The sequence below is a fragment of the Oreochromis aureus genome, linkage group 7 (assembly GCF_013358895.1).
Source record: "Oreochromis aureus strain Israel breed Guangdong linkage group 7, ZZ_aureus, whole genome shotgun sequence".
In the NCBI taxonomy this organism is placed as follows: Eukaryota; Metazoa; Chordata; class Actinopteri; order Cichliformes; family Cichlidae; genus Oreochromis; species Oreochromis aureus.
The window spans coordinates 664,262-684,217 of record NC_052948.1 but is presented as its reverse complement, the minus strand read 5'-3'; the positions used below and the strand labels follow the sequence as shown (position 1 = coordinate 684,217).

At 44.2% G+C, this 19,956-nt stretch overlaps 2 protein-coding genes across 2 annotated transcripts in view; both read left to right on the top strand.

The window, feature by feature from the left end:
- Positions 1–13,841, top strand: part of znf423 (zinc finger protein 423) — a 142,575-nt gene extending 128,734 nt beyond the window's left edge. Inside the window, 2 exon segments of the mRNA XM_031748942.2 lie at positions 473–588; positions 13,267–13,841. Coding sequence (XP_031604802.2) covers positions 473–588; positions 13,267–13,296 — 146 coding nt within the window. The 3' untranslated portion in view covers positions 13,297–13,841.
- Positions 13,842–17,898: 4,057 nt separating this feature from the next.
- Positions 17,899–19,956, top strand: part of si:ch211-212o1.2 (uncharacterized protein LOC492735 homolog) — a 48,335-nt gene continuing 46,277 nt past the window's right edge. Inside the window, exon 1 of the mRNA XM_031748940.2 lies at positions 17,899–18,313. Coding sequence (XP_031604800.2) covers positions 18,154–18,313 — 160 coding nt within the window. The 5' untranslated portion in view covers positions 17,899–18,153. The remainder of the gene's footprint in view (positions 18,314–19,956) is intronic.

Genomic DNA, 19,956 nt, shown 5'->3' with positions numbered 1-19,956 from the left:
GCTTTACTTACTGTGAAATAGCTCCCAAAGAGAGTGGGAGTGCCTGAATAGAATAAGTTTATTCAAGTTGCAACATGTGAAAACATACTTTTTATTTAGCTTTGAAGTTTATCCTTCCACTGAGTCTTTTTCATACCGTCTGCAAACTCAGCGAGTGTCTTCAGTATCAGCGAGAGGCTGGGCTGTCCTTGACGTCCTTAATAGAAGCAGATGGAGCCAAATACATGACAGTCAGGTCAGCATTACACAAAAAGGCTCGGCTCCACAACGTCTTTCACTCTAGTCTGTCGTCTCTGTCCAGGATGTGTACACTGGCGTCCTCAGAGGACTGCTCTCTATCCTTCAGGTGCAGGCCGACTGCCCCCCCACCCCCAGTCAGACAGGACCGAGGAAGCCTGTAGAATCTATTCAGACACAAAGACCTCATCTAATAAACGCTGCGTAACCTGTTCTGTGTTTCTTCTTCTCTTAGTGTTTGTGCAGGCCAATAAGCTCCAGCAACACATTTTTGCCGTCCACGGTCAGGAAGACAAGATCTACGACTGTTCCCAGTGTCCACAGAAGTTCTTTTTCCAGACAGAACTACAGGTAGGACACCCTCATTCTATCTCTGTGTTGACATTGACCTAATTTTCCCATCTGTGTACTGTTCCAGGTAAATTATTAAAATAGTGCAGACGTTGCTGCAGCACACTGTAGTGAATGAACTTTGGGCCCAGGAACAGTGACTGTACAAGGAGGTGCTAATATCCTAAACGAGGCAAACGCTCCCACCTTCTCTCTTTCACTGTTCCTCAACATTCACTGACGTCAGTATCTCCTCGCATCTCCTCTTTCACATCGTTCCTGTTTATCTCTGCATTCTTTTGTCCCTCTTTTTCCATCTTTCCTCATGAGGTCTGGCAGGGTTCTGGCATGCTTCGTGTTATTAGGGTCGAGACACACTGAGTGTGTGTGTGTGTGAAAGAGATGAGTGGATATAAGTCACCCCAGAGTGGGTCCTGGACCAGCTGTGGCCAGGTCTGTGATGATGTAAACCTTCCTGTCATCGTCCATCTCTTGACGCCTTTGGCAGCTGAGAAGTCAAACATGGTTACTGTTAGCGGTGAAACATCGTGACATCGTGTATCGATGTATCTGTATGTGAGACGTACACAGGATTTAATCCCACATAAAATACTAAATATTTACACTTTGGAGTTTTAATTAGCTTTTATTTGTGGGTCAGTGTGTCTCCATAAAATGGGATGAGTGAAAACGTACAAACTTCTCATTCTGTGTTTAAACCTGCAGAAGCACCATCATCACGTGTCACACGTCTGCTTGGTGCGCTGCTTTTTCCTGTTTCTCTGTTTCATATATTACATCTTTATTGGCCTCAGAATGACACAGCTGACGTTTAATCAGTCAAAGAAGCAGTATTATATGTATTATGTTAACTCCATAATGAACAATGTACTGGCTTCATCGATAACTGAGAGAGTCGGCGAGAGAAGAAAGTCCGAAAAACAGCGAAATACACTCAAAAAAACAAAAAAGAAAACATTTTGTAATCGTGATTATATGAGTTTTGGCAAGGCCCAGCTGCTCTGCACACACACACACACACACACACACACACACACACACACACACACAAAGTGGCAATGATATAAGGCCAGTGGTGGTGGGCATATGGCTGGCCAGTCCATTTAACAGCAGGGTGACTGCTGGACCCTGTCGGTTAATGTCCACACACAGGCACCGCTCACACCTCCCTCGTTCTCTGCACGTACACACACGCACACACACGCACACAGACACGCACACACACACACACACACAGACGCACACACACACACACACACACACACACACACACACACACACACACACACACACACACACGCACACACACACACACACACACACACACACACACACACACACACACACACACACACACACACACACACACACACACACACACACACACACACACACACACACACACACACACACACACACACACACACACACACACACACACACACACACACACACACACACACACACAGACACGCACACACACACACACAGATGCACACACACACGCACACACACACAGATGCACGCACACACACACACACAGATGCACACAGACACGCACACACACACAGATGCATGCATGCACACACTCTTATACCAGATGATTTCTCTCCTGCCGTCTGACCAGGTCACAGGATCTTCACAGAGTGATGAATTGAAACGATTGTTGTTCGGTTGTGTGGAGACGCCGTGGGCAGACGCTTCCTCGTTAAACACGTGAACGTTTGTGTTTGGTCTGCTTTAACATTTCCTGTTCATAATTTAATGATGTTAACAGAAGAAGAACAAGGTGTTGCAATGCTCGTTTTTAAAATGATTATTTTAGCCCAGTTAAACATTTGCCTGTTTTTAGTTCAGATCAGACTAGCTTGCTTTTTAATTTCACACCATTATTTTGCCTCGTATCGAGTTCCGACATGGATTATAGAAAACGTCTGGTTCATCACCTTAGCTGAGATGTTTCTTTCTTTCATTCCAGCTCAGTTCAGCTTTTTCCCGCTCCTTCTCCTTCCTCCTCTTTGGCTGTTGCACTGGTGCTATATCCATCTTGTTACTCTTTGGTCCTGACCCAAGTGTGTGTGAGTATGTGTGTGTGAAAACTTGCAGCCCGAGCCTGACCTGCCACAGCTCCACTGCCCCATGGGAGGTCTCTCTAAGTGGGCTAGACAGAAAGGCTGACTGGGGGAGATGGAGAGCTACAACCATGGAGGTTAATGCCACTGCTAGCTGTTTCCGTGTGTGTGCGTGGAACTGAGAGAGTAAGTGGAATAGATGTAATTTGTGTGTATGCGTGCGTGTTTTAATGAGGTACGGATGGATGAAGAAGGCTGGTTGGCCGGCTAGAAAAGGCTTTGGCCTCTTTCAGCCCCTCCGAGGGGCCATATGATGTCCAGCTCACTCTCTGTTTGCGCACACGTGCACACACGCACACACAATTGCACCCCAAGGGTAATTGCAGCACGGACACGCCGCTGCATCATCCTCTCTCCCTTCTGACTGCACTCCTTCAGCCTCTCTCTCCGTCTCTGTCTCTCTCTTTGCATACAAAGTTCTGGCTTCCTTCATCGCTCACATCCTTCTGTCTGTCTCTGACACACACATACCCAAATTTTTTCGTTCTCCCTTCCCGTCTTCCTCCCTCGCTCTGACTCCCCGCCGCCGTCCCAGAAGAACCAGCCCCTATGCATATTTTAGCCCCTCTCCTCTCTTCCTCTCTTCTGTGCCTCTCCCCAGCGCCCCATAAATAGTGCAGACGTAAGCTGGTAAATAAGAGATGTTTTGGTGTGTGTCTGTGGGTGTGTAAATAAAAAATGCTGTGGCCCTGATCAGTGAGGTCCTTCTGGATCTCTCTCTGCCTTTACTCCCAGACTTCACAGACGACTTTCTCATTCTCTCAGTTTTCTTTCTTTCTTTTCCTGCTTTGCTCCTTTTTTTCTCACTAATTAGCATCACTGTATCTGTGTTAAAAGGCTGACTTACATTCGCTCCTCTAATAGATATACATTCTTAAAAACTACCAAACGTAGCTTATACTGTGTTTTAGACTGCGTTATGTACATGCAAATATGTACATTATGAACGGTAGTCGCATGAATCCTGAAGGCTGTATTTCCCTCTTGTGGATGTTTCTAAACAGTCGTTCAGCTCTGTGTCAGCTCTGACTCCCTCCCTCGTTCCCGATAGCCATCTTGATCGTCACATTCGTCTTCAGCCTCCAGGGGGTGCTAGACTGCAGCGTCTGCCCTCCATGCTTCCTTCTGTGCCTCGCTTTGTTTAAATCACCCACTTTTTTCCCCTCATCTGTTTTGCAACATCATTTCCTTTAGCTCTAGTAAATATTTAAACACTGCTGGATGGGTGAATCGCTGGTCAGATGAATAAAAAGATGGATGGGGGGTCCTTTTGTTTGTGTGTTGGTTTCTATACACATATATACACATAGAGTAATGACTGCGTGACAGTAAGCAGGCAGACAAATGACCGAAATACAGAAGCAGAAGTGTAAAAACAAAGAACTCTACAGATTTTAGGTTTGCTGCTTCCAAACGTCACAGACGATGCAATGATATTACTGAGTACAGCAGCATGAAGACAATGGTGCAGCTCTTCATCAGGTGCTGCATGTTGGATCTACCTAGAAAGTAGAAAATATGTAAATCTGTGCCCTCATAGCAAAACTAATGAAAAAAGCTCTGCTCCTGGTAGTTAATACAAAGCAAGGAATATCTTGGGAGACGTGTTCACTGCCTGCTGCTGGTATTAGAGCACAATGTGGAATGAGCTGTGTTTAGTAGTCTGTCTGTGAATAATGTTGTCTTTGTCTTTGTGTGAATCCGAGAGCCTCACTGCCTCGCTCTGACTGAATTATGGAAAGGTGTGGATGTGGCTGAACTGGCAATAGTGTGTGTGTGTGTGTGTGTGTGTGTGTGTGTGTGTGTGTATCTGGGTGTTGCATTTGGTTCAGTGTCATATCAAGTCTTTGTGTATACTCTCTGATCCGTGTATTCCTTGATGCTGTGTGTGTGTGTGTGTGTGTGTGTGTGTGTGTGTGTGTGTGTGTGTGTGTGTGAATTTGATCCGTAGATCCCCGTGGCGTTCCAGGGGAGCGTACTCAGCTGCCCCACTGCTCACTGGGAGACTCTGTGTTATTAGAATGGGGACCTGGGACACAGACACAGTCACAGTCACACACACACACACACAGTGATGTCCCTGAATCCCCAGACTTGTTGTTGTTCAGCAGGGAGAAGACACAGAAGGAAAAAGTGATTCAAAACCAAAGAGAGAGGTGGAGATGCGGACACACAGAGACAGCTGATTACAGTAACACGTCTGCTGATACGACCTCAGCTACTACTGATGCTAGAGCACTACAATTATTCTGAATAAAAGGCATTTTTATTATATTAGTTTAAAGGTTGAAGCAGAAGCAGCTTAAATATATCAACAGAAATATGTTAAAAGGAAAGTCGGAAAAATGTTCCGGTCGCCGCCCCCCAGGAAAAATTGAATCCAAATTGTGTCTGTGGCTGTTAACACTGTAGGAACTTAGTGCAGTCTTCATCGTTACACGCTGTGAATGCAAAGCACATTATGTTCATGTTGCATTTACATAATAGAAAGATGTCAATGAGGGGGTGAGAGTACACCTGTATGTGTGCATGCGTTCCCATTTATGCTTTCAGGGATGTAAAATCGTAAAACAGTCAAAGGCATCGGCAGCAGCAATCACAGAGGCTGTAGTTACCACGAAGTCACTTTGATGTGGTGCGATAAACAAATGGATGCACATGAAGCGGAGGGACAAATACAACGGAATGACACTATGTGAGCCAACGCCTGGAGGGGTCCTAACAGCTTGGACCGGGTTCCTGTCATTTGGGGTGTGTGTGTGTGTGTGTGTGTGTGTGTGTGTGTGTGACAGGTAAACAGCAGCAATGTGTCATAGAACAGAAGAGGCACTGTAGTATTGTGCTGTAGCAGCTCTGCCAAAACACACTGTGGCAGATATAGGCAGTCGCAAACACACTGCACCTCCGTCCATCCGTTGGTCTCTGTAAGTCTGATTACCTGGGACATTATTGTGTCAACAGTCAGTGGGACCTTGACTAGAGCCTTTTCCTCTCGTTCACTCTTCACTGCTTTTACATGTAAATGGCTTAGAAACACTGTAAATACATTTTGAATGCATCACCTAACTGTAGCAGTTTGGAGTTGTTACAGAGTATCCTGGTTTTTTCACTATGACTTATTTTATTCACAGACGTTTCTTCAGCAGGCAGCAGTTGATGAGTCACACATGTTCAGTTTACTGTCACACACCAGCAAATATTGACAACAGAGAAGCTGCGTCCTCACATTTCATTTCCATGTGTCGGCTTTACAGATGTGATTCATTTTTAGACTAAAAGCCACTGCTGGAGTAACTTTAAATACAGTGTACAAAAAGAAAGCCCATAGTAAATATGAAGCTCGTGGTATGGAGCATATTTTATTGGTTAAATTGGGAGATTCAGCCTGTTAGATGTTCATTACTTAAGTCGTTAAAATGAAGGATAAAAACTATTGTTTGGTTGGTTTGTTCTCCAGGCACATTTTCTCTCTCTCTGCTCCTCAACACTGAAATACATGTGACTTTCTTGATTATCTGATATTTATTATAAAACAGCTTCTGTTTAATCATCTTCATCTGCAGCTTTACGTTCACTTATATCCCCATTTCTTCATGTATGGCTTCAACCCCTCACCTTTCATCCATTATTTTACGTTGATCTTTGGTCATTTGGTCATATCCACTAAAAATGAAAGGAAAAAAAAGCTGGCCCCTCAGGGATTCATGGGGTTTGGGTAATACGACCAGCACGCTCTGCTGAATTGCGAGCGCATGTATCGGATGAATCGTGTCTGTGCATTTATTTAACCTCTCCCTTTCCATTTATTTGCTTGTCTGTTGACATTTTGTGTGCATGTGTGTTAGTGAGGATGTTTCTGTGTGTTTTGTTAACCAGTGGTCATCTGGCACTAAACTTTACTGTGTGTGAGCGCCGCATTCCTCAGCACTGAGAGCGCGCTGTGTGCGTGAGGATGAGAGCGATGGTTCACTTGAAGCAGCGCACGTTTTTCTCCGTAATGATGTGACTCAGATGTGTCGTGCGGTGCTCGGGAATGATCGGTTATTTCTGCTGGAGGTGAGGTCACTTCCTATTTTGTGTAACAGCTTCCAGCAGGGAGGCGCCGCCTTTGCTGCGAATCTGGTGGAGAGTCAATCGTGTTTGTCTTTGACGTTGTGTTTGTGCGTGCCCTTCATGCTGTGAGTGTATTTTGGGTTTTGCGTACCGGTCCAAACCTGGCTGCACGGGCCAGGAGCAACAGGAGAGGGGAAGTCCCTGTGGGAGAAAGAAAGGGAGGGAGCCCTCCAAACAGGACACGGTCAGAGGAGTCACCCTGGGTGTGGTGACAGTGTAGTGGGGGAGTCGGTGATCATCGTGACTTGGAAAGAGACGGGAGTGAAGGAGGTCTTTCTGATCATTTGACAATCGTGTGTTCTTTACAATAAGAGGAAGAGCTATAGAGAGATAAGACTGAGGCATGGAAAAGCAGAAGGAGAGCAGGGAATACGTGTCGGCGGGACGTTAAGGGCAGGGGGTGCGTTTATTTTTGAACTGCTCCCGAGGCAGCATCCTGTCCTGGACAGGTGGGGCTAAAGACGAGCCAGGGAGCAGAGGAAGAGGACTAAGACGGCCCATCTGCTCGTCGCAGACACACAGACATGGATGTGCTCATGCTGTTGGAAGAGTGTCAGCTCGGAGCTATAAATACACTGAACCCAAAGAAGAGCACAAGACGACTGAGGTGATTTTTCATTTGGTGTTAAAAACAGCAACAGAGATGGGGCGCGCACACACACACACACACACACACACACACACACAGTATGTGTACTGCTTCCACTTACCCCCCCGCGCGCGCGCGCGCACACACACACACACACACACACACACACACACACACACACACACACGCTCATATGTGGAGGCAGCACACACGGCATTGTTCCAGCAGCAGTGCTTCCTCTTCCTGTGACTATTACACACTTGGCACCTGCTTTTCAAAGTGCACTTGTTACATCATTACAGAACAGTAAAGTTTGTACCTCTGACTTAGCCAAAGAAACGGTACAGCTGCACAGACTTCTCGACTGTTTTCTCTGTATGAAGCTGACCGGGCTTAACAACCATCATGCGCCTGTGCATACACGTACATATTAGAGGCGGCGGTGGCGCTCCTCCCCCCTCTATAACCCAACACAAAGGCACCCCCATTTTTGTGTGTGTGTAATGGTGTAGACAGCAGATAGGATTAGATTTTCCCTTATCTCTATCTGTTCCCCATGAGGCTGTGTGTTCTTGTGTGTGTTCTAGTTTTCTGTTCTGCTTGTTTTTGGTTTTCCTTCGAGTGTGTGTGTGTGTGTGTGTGTGTGTGTGTGTGTGTGTGTGTGTGTGTACATGTGGCCTTAGCCGTGAGTGCAAGTCTATGAATCTGTTCCTGTTTGTGTGTGTCAGCGTGGGTAATGCGACAGGGCCATATTTCCCCCGGGCCCGTGGCTCTGCAGGCTTTAGCCTTGCTCTCTCTAAGCAGTTTGACAGTCCTGTGTATCGACTGGGCCAGTCTGGATTCTTTTTTTTTTTTTGCCTGTCCCGTTTGGATCTTTAGCCATCAGAATTGTTGTCTGAAGGCCCAGAAAGATGCCAAGCAGATTTACTTTACCAAGTGGATCATCATGGCCTTGCCATATTGGTCCATTTGATTGACCTTTATTATAATTAATTATATATTTATTTGATTTGATTTTTTGGTTGTTACAGATGGGACAGACATGACTGGGGGATAGGACAGGGAAAAAGAATGAAAGAAAAAGAGGGAGAGAAAGAAAAATAGAGGGGAGAAGAGATGGTGAGAAAGGGGGAAGAGAGAAAAAAAGAAAAAAAAGAAAGAAAAACAAACAAAACACCTGGATCACCTGTATGGGGATAAGAAAAAACAGATGAGAAAACAAACAAAAAAGAGCAACATAATAAATACAACACTATCACAATAAACTAGCTAACAGTAGATACTAAATATTAGAGATGGACCGATCCGATATTACGTATCGGTATCGGTCCGATACTGACCTAAATTACTGGATCGGATATCGCTGAAAAATAAAAATATAATCCGATCCATTAAATATAAAAAAAAACACCTCACAAAACTTGCGACACGGCGTAACTCGGCTCATAACCGTAGCACGTTGCAGCAGTATGCGATTGCTGTGTGTATTTGTAGCCTCGCTACCAAACCAGCATTTCATCTCCGAGGAAGTTATCCCAGAGAGAAGTAAAGCAATGTGTAAGTTCATCTCTGAATGTTTGTAAAGCGCTCCCATGTTAAGCTTTACAACCGATATATGGAGCAACTGCCTCTCTCTCCCTCTGCTGCTGCTACTTCAATCGTGAAACTGATCAATGATCAGCTGATCGGCTTTTCTGTCGCGAAGTCCGTCTCTCTTCTTTGTTTTTGGCCCACTTCGTGCCAGAAAGAGAAAACCAGCGGCTGAACAACAGCAGCACGTTTAAGCTTGATAAGCTGTTGTTAGAATGTATTTAATATTACTTTCTACACCAGGATCCTTTTCTACGTAGCTGACGGCTGGTAACTGTGCAGGGGCGGATCTAGCAAAGTTTAGCCAGGGGGCCGATAGGGCATTAACAGGAAAAGGGGCACAAAGACATACTTTTCTTTCTTATTCTCATTTAAAATGTCTAGCTTTTAATAAATAATTATCTGAATCTTACACCCAAAGTTTTAATCTGATGTAAAATGTATAGAAGTCCATTACTGTATATAGTAACTGTTAAGTCTAATATACCCTAGTAAGCTATAGTACTTTTTCCTTTGGGAAGATACCATCTGTGCAGTCTGCAATTCTGTTGAAGAAAGATGTTGAATCTATTTAATTATTCTTGAAAAATAATTTATTTCTGTGCATTTTTTTCACCCTGCATCAAATTAAAGTTGATTACATTGATTAAGCATCATGAGGTGGAGGGTGGGGGTGGTTCCCTATTTTTTTTTGGGAGTTTTGCAACCCTATTAGTTAGGTTGCTTAATATTTCTGCTAAGTACTCTTTAAAATACCAGAATAGGGAGGATGGAGCAGGTTTAAGTTTATTAGATTGATCAGTGTTGCTGAACTATGAAATATTTTGGGTGCAGTGTATTTTTTACATACAGGTATAACAGAATAGCTTTAGTGTTGTTGTTTATTTAAACTTGAGTATGAACTTATACAAAATGCAGCAAGATATTAAAAACTGTTTTATTGATTAAAAACACACTATATCGGATTCATATCGGTATCGGCAGATATCCAAATTTATGATATCGGTATCGGTATCGGACATAAAAAAGTGGTATCGTGCCATCTCTACTAAATATTACATGTTATTGTGCAGTAAGCAAGATCGACAGCGCACAATGTGCTTTGAGGTAGCAGCCAAGAAAGGTGTAGCTTGTGTCTGTGTCTGGATTCCTGCTACGTCTCCAATGTCCTCGGTTAAAAGATCAAATAAAATTCAGAATTCACTTGCATTTTAAATCAAACCTTTCAGGAAATTTGCAGTAAAATACACCAAAATGTAAAAAACCAGCTCAAACATAACGACAGACGTTTGCTTTTATTTATGCCGTCTTTGTTGTTTCCTCAGTTTAAAACAATTTTTTTTTCATAATTAATTAAAATATTATAAATTACTGTGACTACAAATGTCGGTTCAGCTGTTTCACTTTAAAACGTTCCCAAAATTTAGGGGACAAACTCTGTTCACTTTGCTGAAAAGCTTTTATTCTGAAAATAACACAGGTGGAGTTTCTTTGAAGTTTATTTAAAAATTTACAAACATCCTTATTCTCTCCACTCGTACCTTCTTCTGTCACCCTTTTTCTGTGGAATATATCAATTACTGTGCTGTAGAGCAGATGTCACACTGTGACACACACACACACACACACACACACACTGATCGATTACAGGGCTGCATAATCGATAGCAAGCCCCCGACTACTGCGTAAATGAAGAGGAGTTGTCGGGGAGTGTGTTGTACGAAGCGTGTCAGACTGTCATCCGTCCCTTCGTTACCTTCCTCCCTGATGCCTCCCTCTCTTTTCTTTCCTCCTTTCCTTGCTCCTCTCCTTTGGGCTATTTCCAGCAGTCCTTTGCAGCGCCGTGAGGCCCTCTGGGGAGCGACCGCAGCCTCCCTCCCTCTGTTCCTCCCTCCTCGTCCTCTGTCCTTCCTTTTCATCTGTTTCTTCATCTACAAATCAATACAGCAGCAGTTGGACCCAAAGAACCTGAGGGAAAACAGACACTCTCTCTTTTCCTCTTTAGTTCCATTCTGCTTTCCTTTTCCTAGTTTTGATCCTCATCATATTTACTTTTCTTCCTCGTCTCCATTCCCCTTTTTAATGTCTCATATACGGCCTCATATATGAGACAAAAACCAGATATGCATGGTGCTCCTTTAGGAAATGAACAAGTGAACACTGGACACATGAGCAGTGGACAAATTCTCCTCTCTGTCACATAAAGAGGAGTGAGCCTGACCTCTTCTGGTGGGAAGAGGAAATTCAGCCAGTTTGGCAGAGAGGCAGAGGACGAGCGAGGCCGACAGAGTGAGCCGCAGTAGTTGGGCAGAGAGAGAGAGAGAGAGAGAGAGGGTTTCTCTATCATAATGGGGTCAGTGGTTCCCAGTGAGCTCTCCCTCCTCACTAGAGAGTCCTTCACACACACACACACACTTGTTTTTCACTGTCCCGTTCGTTATATTCCTCATTTGCTCATCCATTTCTGTGAGACCCTGCATGTGGTACTGTGTGTGTGTGTGTGTGTGTGTGTGTGTGTGTGTGTGTGTGTGTAGAAGGCTCTCCAGTGTAGGGCATTAATATCCTTTGCTTTGCTCTGGACAGGGTAGCTTGGCCTCTAAAGCCGAGTGACAGAGACTCTTAAACACACATACACAGTCGTACAGCACACACATAGCCTCTGTCTCCCTTTCTCTCTCTCTTTCTCTCCCTCTCTCTCTCTCTCTCTCTCTCTCACACAGACACACACACACACACACACACACACACAGCAAAGGGCTCAACAAAACATGCTCAGCAAGATAAGGGCCATAGAATGACAAATAAGTATTTATCAACCCCAAAGCACGTATAATCCTTCACATTTCTGTCCCCATCCACATCCTCGCTGTTCACCCCCCCCCATCCCCTCCTCGCCTCGCTGTTCCGTTCACCCCCCATCCCCTCCTCTTTTTTGTCCTTTTTTTCTATCCATAGTGGGGCCTATCTGTGAGACACAACGATTAATCTGAGAAAGCTGCTTTTAGTGGTGGCGAAGGGTGGGGGTGGGGGCGTTGATTGGGAAGATCTCACTGGGAAATGTGTGTGTGTGTGTGTGTGTGTGTGTGTGTGTGTGTGTGTGTGAGTGAGTGTGAGAGAGAAAATTTCACAGGGAGAAAGCAGTAACATCCAGGGAAAATGAGGAGGAGGAAAAAATCCTAGTGGAATTTTCTCTGATGCACACACTCATTTCCAAAAAAATCTTTCCAGCCATCTCCCTACATGCACGCACACACACACACACACACACACACACACACACACACACACACACACACACACAGAGTAACTCCCCAGCTCGAGATGTTATGCTAGCTAAGTTCCAAAACTGGCAAATCCAGATTATCAGGAGTTCAGATGCTGTTTGTATCTGATATGGAACAGAGGACTGACTCTGTGTGTGTGTGTGTGTGTGTGTGAGATGATGAGAACATGAAGCATGTTTCTGTGTGTGTTTAACACCCCCAGTGAGAGTTGTGCACGCTCCAGCTTACCTTCACGTGTGCATCTAGCTTTGCATTCACTGTGCTGTACGTCCACCTTCATTCTGCTCGGCCTCAGTCCATCATCTCCATCGTCTCAGTTTTTACCTCGAGGTCACATCTTCAGTCTCTCTTTGAGCTGGTGTGAATTTTCATTTTGAAAAAAGGTGGATTTTTCTTTTTGCATTTGTGATGATGTATTGATGTGTAGTGCGTTGATGTGTTTGGAGGGATGTGAATGTTTCTCCGAGTCATGGCAACACTTTCTGTAAAATTTAAATCACAATATGAAAAGCCACGAGGGTTTCAAGGCCCTGATGAGCAAACCGAGGCGCTCCAAATACTACACGGCCTTGAGTTGGTCCTATGGACTTTCTATTCCGTCTGCAAAAATGTCGGATCTGTTGTTGATCTATTGTTGGCAGAGCCGCGTGTTAAGCTTGGTGTTTAAATTGCTTTCAAACTGCCATTTTTCTTTTCCCTCGGTTGTTTTCCCGTTAGCACATGTGAGGCTCTGCGCTGCACCGACCGGTACGTCGCAGAGTCGTTTCCCTCCCGTTCCCTTCTTTCGTCAACCTACGTATGGAGGAGCGAGGAGGCCTCGCTGTCTGTGCTGTGGGAGGCGGTTGTGTTTCTGCTCTATTATTGGGTGGGGGGGCAAGTGGAAAGCACTCCGCTCATGTAGCCCATTATTTCTCTCATCATGTGTTCTCACTTTTTCTCCCTATCTCTCCCTCTCGCCCTCTCCCTGCAGAACCACACACTGAGTCAGCACGCGCAGTGAGACCGAGGCTCGGCAGGATCTCGCAGCTCAGCCGGGGCCCCCGACCCAGAGCCGGCGGGGGACCCCCATCTCCACATCACAGCCAATCAAAGTGTCATTTGCTACTCACATGTAAAACTCTAACGATCGCGCCACTGGGCGCGGCTATTAGGAGCAGCGGGGGAAAGGAATATTAATGGGATATGCTATTAAATAAAGAAAGGAAAAAGTGGGTGAGGAAAGCGGCGAGTGCTAGCTGAAGGAAAGAGAACCAAGGTATTGTACGTGCAGTATTTTTTATTGTCCCTGCCAAAACCCCCACCAGCTTCTTCGTCCTCCCCATCTCCCCCCTTCCACCAATCACTCCCCAGGTCATGCAATTTATTTTATTTTTTAATGAATAGAAAAGAAAAAAAAAGCAAGAAAACAGCCTTTGTTTTGGGATTTTTTTGTTTTTCATAGACTGTAGACTTTCTCGTCCCCTCGGTCGCTTATTGTATTCGACTTCATAGGTGCCGTTTTCTTTGATTTTTCCTTTTCCATATGCGCCTCTTTGCTTTTGTTTTCATTTTTGTACCTTTCATTTCTTGCAGTAAGTAGGTACTTGTGCTGTGTTGTGATTGTTTGCCAGTCGTAATATTCCTAAACCCCTACCTAAAATGATCCTTTTTATGATTATTGTTATATATATTTTTCCTTTTTGTAATTACTATGAAAACAAAAAGACATGAAAACAAAAATAAAGTGCAGAAAACCATACAGATGTTTCTTTTTTTGGATTGGGTTTTCCAGTCTCTATGGGGCCTATAATGGTTATTGTAAAAAAATAAATATCATCGATTTCAGTGCGTCTGGTCAACGACTGCTTTTTGAATGTGAATTAACCAGATTGCAATAATCTAGTACAGAAAAAAGATGAAAGGAATAAATAAATGACAAATAAAGAATTGCTGTGTGATGTGATTTATGAGCTTGCTTGGGTGCCATATTTGCTGATATTGCGACACTGAGAGTGACCAAGAACTGTGCTGGAAACGACGCAGCCATTCGGCTCAGCGCACAAAGACAAACGACTACGGCATAATCTGAATCTGAACCAAAAGAATATGACGGCCTTTATCATAATGCCCAGGCACAAGGTGATAGCTGGACTGATCACACCTGGCAACAATCCTCTGTGAATAGATGTGTTTGAAAAAAGGCACAGTGGACCATCTGTATCTGTCGAGTTTCATCTAAGGTCACGCACACAAGAACAAGGTTTATGATAACCACACTTATCTACATGAACGTGTGATGAACAGGTGCAGATATTGTGGTTTGGTATGCATGACTCGAGCATGCAGTCTGGCTGCAGGCTCAGCTCGTTTACTCTCGTACCGGCTTCAGTGACAGTTTAACACATCTGCTTCCATCAAGCTTTTCCTCTGCTTTTTAAAATGGAATTGATGTGTGCTGAAATCATGTAGCACTGTGCAAAAGTCTTGAGTTGCCCCTCATTTCTTTATATTTGTACTGAAACATGGACAAGCACACATGTAAATATACTCTATGTTTGGGATCATTGTTGTGCTAAAATATTGAAGCCATCGACAGATTCTTTCCACATGGTGTTGCATGATGGATCAAAATCTGGCTGCACTTTTCTGCATTGATCATTCAAACAACTTCCCCAACATCAGCCCCAAACCACTGACACCCACAGTTATAGTTCTCTTATGATCCCCTCCCTCCAATATTTTGAACAGATGAATTACTCCATAGGATCCATAGCCACCGAGTTTCAGCCTGGCTCTTGTGTAATTTGGCACACCTCAGCCTTCGTGTGTTCCTTCCTTGAGGATGGCTTCTTCACAGCCACCCTCCCACTGAGACCATTTCTGATGAAGAGGAGATGGATCAGCGGAAGGGGCAGATGCATCTCTCTGAATCCGCGTCAGGTCTTTGCTGAATTTTCTCTCATGACTTTCAGATATTGTTTACCTGGTGCAAATATTCTCTTAGACATGCCACTTCTTCTTTTTCCTCCAACTGTCCAGGTCGTTCATATTTTTTGAAGGGCAAACTGCACATCACACTGAGATATAGCAGGTGTTAAGCTAATAGTTCTTTGGGAATCACCTTGTTGGTGCAACACGACTATTTTATGCCTGTCAGTCTATGTTGTCTTTTGCATGTTTTCAGATTTTTCATGCGTTTTTGCACCAGGGCACTAGAAACAACATGTCTAATGTTGTTATGTGAAGACACAACACTTCTTCATCCTTTCAATTAACTGCCTTTTTATGCTCTAAACAAACAAAAATTTAAATGGATAAATTACCTCCTCAACATGTCTTGAAGTTCTCCAGAGGCCTGAATATGATTCAGTAAAAAAACCTGCAGGGACACCGCCCTCGTGGACTGAGATTGGGGACCCCTGCTCTAAACAAACAAAAATTTGAAAGACTTAGGAAAGACTTACTTTAATTTGAAAAGGTACGGCTGTACCTTTTCAGAGGTTCATAATTTTTTCACTTCTAGTTAATATTAGTAATGCAGTAACGTTTCATAAACTTTGCACAGTTTTGTTTCCTTCTTAGAAGAACTGCACTTGAAGCCAGCATTAAAAATGATTCCAGAAATAATCCAATGGGTGACAGATCAAGAGTGCAGGCACAGTTACTACAGAGTCATGCTGCTGTAATATAGACTACAAGCTATACCTCTGTATGCATAAGTTAAGCATGTAATGCTGATAACAAGCTGAATGCTCTTTATCCCCGAGGACATGGTGTTCCTAAAAAGAATATTGATCTGTCAGACTACAATATTGTGCCTGATTACTGTTCATCAAGTCTGTGACCAGAGAAGGCAGTAATGTTTCGTCATTTCGTTTATATGTTCTTTTTTAAAATCTACATGGTTCAGTATTAACCTCAATTTGTGGATACAGCGATGAACTGTGACTTCCACTACAGAACTTTAGAGCGGTGTTGTCTGAGGGACTGCAGATCACACTCACTCATCCTGGTTCCTGAACTGTTTTACCTTATGCAGTCTTGAACACTTTCAGTTTTACTTCTAAAAGCCTCACTGGGATGTGGTTTGTGTGCCCACATATATGTTATCCTTTTGTCAGCTAACCAAACTAACTGCAGACGGCGTTTTTTACCATTACCACAGACATTAATTAACTAATGGGAGAATTCCATTACAGCAAAGATGATAAGAGACGAGTACATGCCAAAGGGAAAGGCTTTTAAAAACTTTAGTTTGGGCCAAAGTCAGCTATTTTTTTTAAATTAAAGTGAATAGAATACGTAACACGAGGCATTTTGAGATAGCTGCACACAAACACACATCTTTTGCTTTCCACTCTTTTTGTTCATAAGAAAACTTTTCTTGTCCATCAAACATATACATATATATATATATATATACAGCTTAGTTCACAGTGTCATGTCTTGTTATTCGTCCTCCAGCTCCTGTATGTCTGGCTGATTGTTACCTTAATACTACCGTATTTGTTAAGGACAGGTCACCCGTCCATCACAGACACAGACAATCATTTACACCCAGTTTATAAATGACCATATAACCTGAGGTGCACATGTTAAGACTGCGGGATGAAGCCTACATATCCACAGATGCTGACACCGGGCCCTTACTGTGAGGCGACAGCACCAACCACCGCGCCATCATTAGTGCTGCAACCCCAGTTAAAACAATTATAAACGTGTGTATCGATATTTAAAGACACATGATCTACAGTCGTCTGTGCACCTGCAGGCACTCGGATCGTACTTTCACTTTGTGTCATCGCTGCCAAACGCAGACGGTCCCTAACGCTGACGACAGCTCGGTGAACTCTGAGGACCTGTTTTTTTCAGCGGAGGCACAAATAAAGTTTGTTTATCTGAACACTTGGAACTAAACCGCGGTACATTTAACCGTCTGGTTGCAGTGTTGCCAACTTAGCGACTTTGTTGTTTTATTTTGCGTTGGTTAGCTATATTTAGCGAGTTTTCAGACCCCTGTGCCATTCCCAATAGCGACTTTTTTTTTTTTTTTTTTTTTGCTAAAGAAAGTCGCTAAAAAAACGATATCGCCCCGGGCAACCGCCCGTGTCGCCCGTATCAAAACGCGTATCGCTTTTGCCCACATATCTCAACAACTGCAGCGGGTGCTGTAACGCAGGAAGTTCTTCTTTACATGCCACTCTTATGCTGTTTTGTGGATCACAAGGTTTAAAACTACTTATAAACACACACACACACACACACACACACACACAAAGTAACTCCACCAGAGTGCCTATTTCGGGTCATTTTTGCCAGTCCAAGCCCGGGTAAAGGAGCAGGGTTGGTGTTGTGACATTAAAAAACAATAATTGCTAAAAGAAATTTAATTTGTAGTTCTAAATAAACTCTAAATGCATTTAGGACGTTTTTTACTCACTTTATGTCTCTTCCACGATGTTATTTCTCTCTCCAACAACATAGGTTACAATTATATTAGCATGACCAATTATGCAAAATTAGGCGACAGGGTTCTTAGTTGAACAGCACCACACCGCGCCATCATGACGTCATTTAGCGACTTCTAGCGACTTTTTAGGACAACCAATAGCGATTTTCCTTACTGAGGAGTTGGCAACACTGTCTGGTTGTCGCTTGCTGCACGTTCACAGCAGTGGCGGGTACAGCTCCGTGTAATAGGTCCGTGTGTGTATTTCCGGGTGGCACGAGGCTGCTCCGGTAACATCCCAGCTAGCATCACTCGGTTGAGCCTACCTCCTCTGCTCCGTCGCAGCGACAGCCGGAGGCCGTGACACTATCGCCCGGGACAGCTCCACGGTGGATGTCTTGTAGCTGAAAGCCCAAAGCGGGGAGAGTCATGGCGGCGTCGCTTCTCTCCGAGACCGACATCAGGCACCGGTCCATGGCGGAGGAGGATCCGAACGGTAACGAGCATGGGGCGGCTGCACGCAGCGCGGCGCCTCGCTGGGGACCGCAGCACGCCGGGGCCCGACAGCTAGCACGGCTGTACTCGCCAGGTAAAAGCGTCGTTCTCGTCCTCGGTGGTGTTAGTACCGGTGTGACTTACTGTCTGTGTGCATCAGCGGAGGCCTCACAGCCCACAGTGCGACATCAGAGCTGACAGACGCGGGGATGATGATGATGATGATGATGATGGTGGTGATGATGAGGGTCACTATTTTGATGGCAGTTCCGTTAACAAACTTAGAAGCGGTATGTAATTAACGACTAATTACTACAAAGACTGTGCAGCAGACTGTGAATTATTGCATTAAAACTCTGTGAAGGCCTAATGTCTAAAGGGGGGGGCACAGGTTTCAGCTGACTGACCCCCCCAGCATGCTCACATGGTTGAAGTCTGCTGCAGGACACTCACAGCCAGCAGTCTCACTCAGATATGTTGCAGGGAAGCACAAACTTTGATTCAAGCAGCCCAGGAGAGGGTTAGGTGTACCTGTGTCTCAGGCCTCTGTTAAGCTCGTGATGGTGCACACGTTGATCCACTCACAGACATTTATGCATGTTAACAAACATTTTCTTACTGAAGGCCCACTCAGTCAGGGAGTATGTTCCTATCCATGCTTTCAAAGTGAAATGTGCTGCACGGATAGTTGGGTGTCAGTGACCGACCTCCCGTCTATCTCACATCATTTCTTGCCCCATGATTACAAGCTTATTTGTACATGTAAGTGAAGAGTGATCGAATAATCCATTTCCCAGCTCTAGGGCAGTTTTGGTAGTTTTAGGACGATCTCAGTCACCATTTAGGCTTCCCACAACTAAACGAATATGATCGAATGACGTGTGTCAACGAAAGCTTAAAGTTTCCTGGATGTCGACTAGATAAGACAGATACACAACAGACCATCGAAACAAAAATCACAGCTAAAGGTGAAGAACTTGGAACTTGAAGCAGATCGTCATCCGTTGTTTGCAAATACTTTGGATTTCTGGGAAGTGACCAACCAAGATGAAATAATGTGCAAAGAGTGCTGTGTGTCTGCAGTTACACACCACTAACTGCAGTACAACGAATGCATTAAAGCCAAGAAAAACACTGCAGTGGTTGCTAATGTGAAAAGTCCAACATCAGCCAGTGCAGCTTGTCAGCACATCCATCCAGCTCACAGAGATGCACTGAAATCACCAAAGCAGCTGCATTCCCTCTGGCCAACGATAAGTGTCCAGCAAACACAGTGAGTGATGAAGACTTCTGGAAACTGGAAAAAGGAGTGGGAATACTTCACTGTACACGAAACACTGGGAAAAGAGAAGGCCGTCAAACTTTACTACTTAGTCACATGCATCATGCAGGTACAATGAGCAGGGTGCAAAACTTTATCTCCTGCCTTTAGTAGATGGATAAATTCATTATTTGTAGAGTACTGGTTTACTGCAGAGATCTGTGCATCAACAGGTGTGTCCCACCACATGGAGAAACGTAGGGCCAGGTTTGTGTGACAGTAAAACCTTTTTGTCACTAAAATCAGTGGATTGTGATGAAAAAATGCATTATCAACACAACACCACATCGTGCAGCCTGAGTGGTGATGTAGGCCTTCAAACCCATTCTGTACTTTTCTGGTTTGCTAAAGGTGAAAAATATTTTAGAAGAAGGGACGAGATAACACTTAGGGCTGCTCAATTAATCGAATTTTAA